The sequence below is a fragment of the Octopus bimaculoides genome, chromosome 1, assembly GCF_001194135.2.
Source record: "Octopus bimaculoides isolate UCB-OBI-ISO-001 chromosome 1, ASM119413v2, whole genome shotgun sequence".
In the NCBI taxonomy this organism is placed as follows: Eukaryota; Metazoa; Mollusca; class Cephalopoda; order Octopoda; family Octopodidae; genus Octopus; species Octopus bimaculoides.
Window position 1 is genome coordinate 119655421 of NC_068981.1, and position 10029 is coordinate 119665449.

Consider the following 10029-nt stretch of genomic DNA (forward strand, 5'->3'; position numbering starts at 1 on the left):
CACCCTTAAAGATGAAGAATTATTTATCTTCTTCTACAAGGGCGGGGAGGTGGAAAAAATAATGGAGGAACACAAAGAGACAGTAGATATGGCCTGCACACGGGATCCCGAATGACCTCCGCAGATAGCTGCGAAGGTCATAAGGTTTTCAGTGTGGGAAAAGCTGAAAAGACCGAAAAAGGAATGTTGCATATGGCCGGGTGGCTATAACATGACATATGCTTTGTACATGAATGAGGCATAGGAAATGGCCAACATGGGAAATGTGCCAACACCCAAAATTCTAGCATCTCACTAACATGCAGAGTGGATGAGAAGACTTTCTTGAGAGGACTAATATCTCAATTTTCGCAACACTAATTCTCATCCCTACAATGCAGCGAACCTATTCAATATATGTTGGAGATCACCTTCCGATGAGTCATGTCATCTACAAATATCAACCGATCGATCCTACAACCAACGATTGTGATACCACTTACACAACGGTTGTGCATTTCAATCTAGTTCATAAAAATTCGCACTGTAAGTTAAAATATCTTTTATCTTTTACATGTTTCAGTCATTAGGCTGCGACCATGTTGGGGTACCGCCTTGAAGAATTTTTAGTCGAATGAATCGAACCCGTACTTATTTTTTAAACCATGGTACTTATTCTTTTTTTACCGAACCGCTAAGTGTAAACGGTGGTGTAAACATAAGCGGTTGTCAAGCAGTGGTGGTAGGAGAAACAAATACAAAGACACGCACACACACACTCATACACACACACCACACACACATATATACGACTGGCTTCTTTCAGTTTCTGTCTACCAAATCCACTCTCAAGGCTTTGGTCTGCCTTAGGCTATAGCAGAAGACACTTGCCCAAGGTGGCACGTGGCGGGACTGAACCTAGAACCATGTGGTTGGGAAGCAAACTTCTTACCACAAGGTCAGGCTTGCTCCTATTATGTTTAAAGTTTAAAATTTTAGAATAAAATATTAGAATATTTTGTTTTATTAATCCTACTTATGTATAATAGAGTTATGAATAACATGTTTTTCAAGATGTTAAAACATTATTATAGGTTTTCTAATTCTTTAAATTAGACTTTTAGAAATCTATAGTAGAAGTAGAAATACCTCTTACGGCGTACTTAGAAGCCACTGCTCAAGATAATTAACTTCTGTTAAATTTTTTGTTATAAATATTCTCTAGCAAATGTTTTTACTCGCATCCATACAAGCAAGCTTGTATTACATATCTATCGTGGCTTCATAATATGAATATTTTATTAAAAAAAAAAAAAGCATTCATATTAATACATTTTCTGATTACCACGTCCATATTCATACATTTCCGGATTATCTACAAAAATATTTTTTTTTTGTCGAAAGTTACTTTATTTATTTTATCAACAATTACACGCATGTGTTATATTGAACAGGAATTTTCGGTCACGGGAAACTTGACATTCTTAAATAAGAAATAGTTTACCTGGAGTTATCTCCGTACAAATGTCGAACTACAGCGTATATCGATGCTGGCAAAACAGGTACAACTAGATAAAATAAATAAATGAATAGATAATTTTAAAAAAATAAGCAAAATAAAATCTTCATTTACTTACAAAGGTAACATACTGGATATGAAACTTAACTCGTATATATATTTTCTCTTTTCTTATTACCACAAAGAATACATAACATTAATTTCTCGAAATAGTTTTCAAAGCCAACACAGTATTTTACCGAAGGACGAAAAAAATTTCCATTATCTAGTCACTGATGTTTACCATTCAAATTTCTCACATTTCAGTACAAGGATAATTTTTTCAAATGGTGTTTATACTTCAGATATCTTTCTGTATTTCGTAGTTCTAAGAACTTAATGCCAAATGAAACGATTAGCCTAACCAGAGGAAACCACGAAAGAAAGCAGATCAGAATTTAATAATGTCCATTGCCATAGTTATGAATTCCGTTGCTTTAAGCTCTAATCTTTAGAACCCAACTCCATGATTATCATGATCAATCATTTTCTTTCCTTCTTTTCATTATATCTGAATCACCCATCTTCCCTCTCTGAAAAGGATCAAATGATTTTATACGTATGTTGTTTATATATGAACCTTTATCACCAGGAAAAATATCTTAAGGCATTTTGTCCGATAGTCTAACAATTCTGCCGTCAGACAAAGTCCTTATTCAGTTAGGGCATTTCATTATATCTGAATTACCGATCTCTCCTCTCTAAAGATTTAATTATTTTAATTAAAGGACAAAATGCTTCTATACGTATGTTGCAAATATATAAACGTGTTTTGTATTGTTATAAGTAACAGTGTTTGAAAGAAACGGTGGGATGTATTTGTATTGCATTGCGTTTTAAGGATAATTGACACATGGCATATTTCGTAGTATCACCAGAGAAGATACTCAATCAGCCAAGCAAGCAATCTGACATAACAAAACCAAAGCTTATGATTTCTGGGTGAATGAATGGAGAAATGTCGATAGTAGCAAACAGAAATGAATGAAAAAGCTTACCCCATCCTAATACACAGCAGACTTTTAAGAGGTAGTGTTCGATTGTGAAGGTTTGTATAATGACTACATTCATGAAGAGACCTTCACAGAACATCCAGTAGTAATTACACGTTGTCATATACTGTGTTAACACATGAACCAAGCGGCACCAGAACTGCAAAATATATATTTTGAATTTTACACTTTATTTGACACTTAAAGATTTGGTTTTATAAAGAACAAGAAAACTCGCTGTAGCATTCTAAGGAAATTATCACATACATAGGATAAAGCTGTTTCACTTCTTGTATACTTACGCCCCACCCCTACTTCGCTACAGGTCAGGAATTTTGATTGGTTGATTCTTTAAAAGCATTATCAAAGATGTGATATCTTATTTTCATTGTCCCTTCTGATCCTAAAACTCCAACATTGCCTATAATAAAGGTTTCAAATTTTGGCACAAGGTCTGAAATTTTGAGGAAGGAGACTAGTCGATTACATCGACCCCAGCACTCAACTAGTATTCATTTTATCGACCCTAAAAGGATGAAAAGCAAAGTCGATCTCTGCGGGGTTTGAACTCAGAACGTAAGGACGGACGAATTGCTACTAAACATTTTACATTGTGTTACCATCTCGCCGCCTTCACAGTGTCTATAATAATAGGACGGAAACTATTTCCAACTTTTGTTGGGGTGAGTGACTTGCAATGATTTAGTAGTAAATCTTCACGACCCTTTCTGGAACCACAAAAGGTGAAAAACTTCTGTGTAAATACACTTCTTCGGATCTCTCTCTTTCTCTCTCTCTCTACCTGCTCCCTCTCTCCCTATCTTTCTTCCCCCTGTATATACATATGCAATTTTATCTCTTCCGTGTTGCAGACGTATGCAGCCGTAAAAATTGATTTTTTTCCAGATGTATATTAGACTATGTCATCAAATGTGTGCATTACGTTTATAGGACGGGGTAATCTGGTTATGTTTTACTGAAGTGTGAATGAATAATGCATCTGATGTAAGGATTATCTGGAAGCAGGGTTTTCAACCTCGTTTGATTATAAGCAAAATGATATCTGACCCCTATAACATACTCTATCAAGGAACCAAATAGATTAAGAACCTGCACTATCCTAGATAAGTACAACAAATTCAACAGAATAATAACAACGAGCAGAGAGTAACGTGAGAAGGAAAGCATTTAACACAACCGAAAAGCTTCACTTGTCAGCCACCTATCAGATATCAATATGATTTTGCTACCTCAATATAAGAATATACATATAGCTTTAAATTTTAAATTCTTGCTTTTGAAAATATGTTCTAAACGACATTATATGTTGTGTTAGAACTAAAATGGTCGCAAAATGTCACCTATTGTCACACACACATTAAATTTGTCGTTTGATGACCTCCTACTCCACCTCTCTCTTGTTTCTGTGACGATGAACAAATACGCATTTTAATTATGACTTCTAATATAGGCACAAGAAGTCAATACGTGATTGGTACTTTATTGTATCGACCTATGAAGGATGAATGTCAAAGCCCCTAGGCGGGATTCGAACTCAGAACATATATGGTCAGGACATATATCTGAAGGCGTTTTGTCCCAAGACAAAATGCGTATTTAGAGCTTTTTACGTTATGAATCCGCGTCAGGTCGTAGTCAATTTTGCATTCCAAACTTCCGTGATCTGTGAAAGAGTAAAGTATTAGTTGCGTACTAGTTCGATATAATTGATTATACTTCGCTCTCCAAAATGTGTGACCTTGTGCTAATGCTTAGACATCAGTAATATCGGTTTCAAATATTGGCACAAGGTCAGTAATTTTAGAGGAAGGGGTAAGTCGATTACATCAACCCCAGTGTTCAACTGGTACTTATTTTATCGACCCCGAAAATATAAAAGGCAAAGTTGACCTCGGTGGAATGCCTGCTAATAATGGTATGTTTCCGTATAACACGCAATTAAGTAAATACTGTTCCCAAGAAACGTTCTTCGCCTTCCTTATACACTTGGTGTGTATTCCATTTGATATATTTTCAATTGTTTTCGTAAGTGTTCGGCATTTAGATCCATATGTCAATGTTATCCATAACAACTCTAAAAGACGATTGATTTTGTTTCTTATATTGCGGACATTTTGTTCATTGCTGATCATACCAATTAAGTTCCTACTCCACTCTTCTCTTTGAGCTTTCTTTCTATCTCCGATCCTAAATATTCGCAGTCATTTACAAATTTCAAGTTGGCACTCTTTGATGACTTAATGTCTTCTTTTAGTTGATGGAAAACCGTAACCTCCTTCTTATCATCATTGAGATATAGTCCAATCTATTTTACAGTCTTATCAATTAGTTGAAGTAGGAGTTAAGCTTCTTTGATGGTATTAAAAGTAAGAGTTTTATCATAATCTGTATATAGTTTCAGAATGATAAGCGAAATCTCTCTCAAATCATGTCTTAGAACAGGTCACGTTGATTAACGTGGGTCTGGGCTACCTGCACGTAAAAAAGGCGGGTTGACCACGGCTAGATCACTTTTGATTATGAGTCTTCTTTGTCAAAGCTGACCTGATGCTCACCAACAACGAACGTAACAGGCTTTTGTTGATATTGTGGCGGCTGCATCAAAATGTTTGAACTGATAAGCAAGGACCAAAACTGTGTGATAGATTGCTATAGGTTCATAGTATGAATCCCGTCCCCTGCGGTACAAACGTCACCATAAATAAAAAAAAAGACAACAAACTCTGTATTGGTAACCTTGGCTGCTGCTACTACTACTACTACTACTACTACTACTACTACTACTACTACTACTACTACTCGGTCCCTTTACGATTTTATGTTTGTTTTTCCCTTCACCCATTCTCGAAGTCCCTTAAAAACGTCTTAGGTGCTGCCTTTCATCCTGTAAATATGCCATTAATGTAACAGATTTAATATCGAGTACATTACGTAAGTCGGCGAGCTAGCAGGATCGTCACTGTGCCCGGAAAAAAAAGGCGTAGCGGCATTTCTTCCGACTTGATGTTCTGAGTTCAAATGCCGACCTTGCCGTTCATCCTTTCTGGGTCGATAAAATAAGTATCAGCTGAGCACTGGAGTCGATGTAATCGACTTACCCACTCCTTCGAAATCACTGGCCTTGTGCCAAAATGTGAAACCAATATCGAGTGTATTACTGGTTATTATTGATTTTCCAAGGAGCGAAAGGTACAGTCCACTGCAGCCTGATTTAAACTCAGAATACGAGATTAAATACTACTAGACAATATTTAGCACTTTACCCCAACCATTGCACCGTCCTAACAACATCAATATCAAAATGTCGACAGGCTAACTAAATCTATGTACAACAGAAAATTACAGAGATCAGATTAATGAGGAGCAGATTCTCACTTATAATCACAGACCTATCATTATAGATTTGCTCTTGTATTTCATGGATAACAGCAGAAAGATATAAATATCGACCTGCTTGTGACCATAAGGTTATTTCTATTTAACGTTGTCATTAATGTTGTTTATGATTTGCTGTTTATTTGTTGTTCTAAGTGTTGGTTTGAAGTTGTTCTCGTTTTCGGTTTTTTGATATTTTTCTCATCTTTGATTTCGTTGTTATTCAAGACATTTGTTGGTTTGAAGTTACTTTCGTTGTTGTAGAGTCTTCTGAAGCGTCTGGATATAAACGAGCATTTGAGCTGAGGAGTTAACATTGAAATAAAAAATATATATTTATAAACAAATACAAACGACAACAGTAACATCAAACATAAACACGACCAAGTATCTGACGTCTCTGGAAACGTTGACGTGATTGTAAGAGGTGATTAAATAATACACTAATGAATCTTTCTATGTCAAAAATATCTTTCTTTGCCTTGAATTTTCCCCTTTCTTTTCTTGTATTTTGTATTTCGTTTATCATTGTAGTTGTAAATGGCTCAAACGAAAGAGAACGAGAGGAGGATATAGAAAGAAAGAAGGGGGAACGGAGAGAAATGATAAATGATAATTTATTAACTGAGATGTGGAGGAAAATGTAAGAGAAGCTTCTTTCAGTTTCCGTCTACCAAATCCACTCACAAGGCTTTGGTCGGCCCGAGGATATAGTACAAGACTCTTGCCCAAAGTTCCATGCAGTGGGACTGAATCCGGAACCATGTGGTTGGGAGGTAAGCTTTTTATCTCACAGCCACACCTGCGCCTCTCTCTTTTCTCTCTTTTTCTCTCTTTTTACTTGTTTCAGTCATTTGACTGCGACCATGCTGGAGCGCCGCCTTTAGTCGAGAAAATCGACCTCAGGACTTATTCTTTGTAAGCCTAGTATTTATTCTATCGGTCTCTTTTTGCTGAACCGTTAAGTTACGGGGACGTAAACACACCAGCATTGGTTGTCAAGCGATGGTGGGAGGACAAACACAGACACACAAACACACATACATATATATACATATATATATACGACGGGATTCTTTCAGTTTCCGTCTACGAAATCCACTCACAAGGCTTTGGTCGGCCCGAGGCTATAGTAGAAGACACTTGCCCAAGGTGCCTATAGAGAATTAAAAAAAAATATTTTGTGTATAGTACAAGTAGTTTATCGCACGTAAATTTTGATAACAAAATTTAATATAGACCCCTCCACTCAAGAGTCACTTAGACCCCGGTTGAGAACCAGTGACGTAGAGGCTTTCCTAGGGCTGTTATTGTTTAGCTCCAGGTTCATCCTGATCGTTTGATGCAAGTAAGAAGCTCTCGGTAAGCTGAGGTGAGAAAGCTGTTTAAATCACAGTTCGAAACCATTTTCGCTTCTCTTTCGTTAGCTATGCCCATATGGAAGATGTGCACTTGAGACATGCTAATTTTCAACTCCATAAAATAACAGTGTGCTTTAACCCATAGTATTAATGTGGAATTTAGTTATTTTCTATCGATTAAAATGGCTTAGCCTGCTTTACTGAAAATTTAGGATCTTGTTACATTTTTCCAGCCACTTAAGTTTTTTTTCAAATTTTCATTAGGTTCTAATAAGACGACAATTTATTTGTTGACAAATTTTTCCGCTTTGTAATTTACAGGGCCGGATTAAGGCCCATAGAGGCCCTAAGCACTTAAAAGGTTTTGGTGCCCTCAAGTATACGTAAATGGTTCAAAATGTAAACAAAAATTACTCAATAATAAACCATAAAATAATCTTTTATTTTTCAATATATAACAAAATTAACAGATGGAAAATAATGTTTATTTTTGTATGCTCCCACTTTATATTTGAAAAGTCCCCCCCACCTTTTTAATTGCAAAGTCTTCGATGATATTGTTAAAATGAATTTTACGTAAAACTTCTGCTTGGAAGAGATAAGGCATTATGAATATTATTTTACCAAGTTTAAATTGATTTCTTTCTCGCCGTAGACCATTTTCATCTCTCTGGTGCCAATGTTTCTGCTGTTCTAACGGTGTTGAAAATAGATTATTATCTTATTTGTATTTATACACACTTCGGCGCTCATATACATATAAACAAATGTTAATTCGTTTATATTTTTATACAACTGGTTTCATTAGGTTATTTTTAAAAAATGTAATTCTGATATAGTTTTGTATAGTAATGGCGACAATCGCAACTGTTTTTTTTTCTTCTACAAATTAATAATAAAAAAGTTACAAACAACTTTGTAATTTTATGTTATGTAATTTTAGCTATCGATGTCCATTGCCAAATTATCGTCGGAACTGTCTGTCATGGAAATCAGCAAAAACAAAGACGAAACCTTTACATGGTCTCTTGGCTAGCTAGAAACAACAGTAAAATCTTTCTTAAACTGCACCATAACGTTTAAAATACAAAATGGACGACACGTTTTATGATGTAGTTGGGGGTATTGGTTTATTCATTCATAATTAGAGCATCAATGCATCGTAATACAGTCCTAAATCCACGGCGACACTAAATATGTTATTATATGTAACCATAATATAATGCTGAGCGTAAATGAGCCGAGTCCCATGGACAGCCTTCGACTTTTTTATCCAATGGTTTTTTTTTACTCTTTAGTATTTAAACCAGCCATATACGGCTTAAATATTCTGCCTGTTTTATGTTCAAACCGACCAAATCCAGCCTCTCACACTTGCCCTACAATATTATCCTAAAAATAAACAATCACATCATTTAAATCTCAAAGCTACAAGATAAAGCATGGTTAATTCAAAACATTGTGAATAAATAAGCATTACATTTGACTAAGTAATCTGAATGCTAAAGGGTTAAACCTAATATTTCACATTATTGTTTATAGCTTTATCGGCTTCGAGATCCACCGATCTAAAACAGAAATCATTTCATGTTTTCTCAAAGTTTATAAATTCTTATGACGTCAACAATATATATTACTTTGTTAGAAATGTTCCATTTTCGTCGGCAAGCACGAGAGTTGACTCCAGATGTTTCATTCTTGTTTATGGTTGTCAGCAGAAGTGCAATTTCATCGTACAAAAGCTGCCATATGTTAACGATTTGTAAGCGATCACATGCAGATGGTATTTTAGTTTTACTGTTATCATGAGTTATTTTAGCCAACAAGAAATTTTAGCGAACAAATCTGTAGTCTGCGAGCCATTTTTGGTAAGTTTAACAAAACACTTGATCGTTTTAGCTTCACGTATATTTTAGTCAAATCATACATCGTACCCAATCAAGAGTTTTAGTCAATCAGAAACCCCTAGTCTATTGAGCTGTTTTTAATTATATTAAGCAAGAGAAATTGTGTTTAGATTCACTGGCCCCCTTCTTGGCTCATAAGTCTCTCTTTCTCTTTATGATTAAACGATCTTATTCTCTCTTTCTTACTCCATTCCTCTTCTCTCCCTCTCTATCGCGTTTTGCCAGTGGCTGCCATCTTATTGGCAAAATAATTTCCAGCAGTTTAAATGTGATACAACCAGTGGTGTACATTTTCCATAACATGTTTCTACAACATGAATTGTCTAACTTACTTATCGATGTATATTTTCGCAGACAAATTTTGCTTCGATTGTTATTAATTAAGACGTAAAATTTATTATCTGAATTTTGTCCTATTTTGACCTATGTCCTCAAACCTCGTGCTGTGTGATTATTATTGCATTATTTTGCCTGCAATAAACATCGAGATCTATTTTTGTTGACATTTAAGATTATATACAATCATTTTTTGTTGTTATATTTATGAACAATATTTTAATTTTAATTTTCTAAAGATTCAGTAATCAAGAAAATAATGGTTTCTAATATGGGCACAAGGTCAGAATTTTTGAGGCGAAATTTTTAGTGGATACCATCGACCCCAGCACTAGATTAGTACTTTATATTATCGACAAAATAGAGGATGACAGGCAAAATTGACCTCGGTGGGAATAAATACTACAAAGTATTTCTGCCAGCTCGCCGCCTAAATAACCATGAAATTATTCCTTCTACGATAAGCACAGTACCTGAGTATTTTTTTTTTTTTTTTTTTT

The 10029-nt window shown here is 35.2% G+C and overlaps 1 protein-coding gene across 1 annotated transcript in view; it reads right to left on the minus strand.

The window, feature by feature from the left end:
- Positions 1 to 10029, minus strand: part of LOC106867957 (calcitonin receptor) — a 228609-nt gene that overhangs the window by 65700 nt on the left and 152880 nt on the right. The window contains exons 6-7 of the mRNA XM_052969844.1: positions 2536 to 2689; positions 1484 to 1547 (exon numbers count right to left, since the gene is read on the minus strand). Of these exons, the coding sequence (XP_052825804.1) occupies positions 1484 to 1547; positions 2536 to 2689 (218 nt within the window). The remainder of the gene's footprint in view (positions 1 to 1483; positions 1548 to 2535; positions 2690 to 10029) is intronic.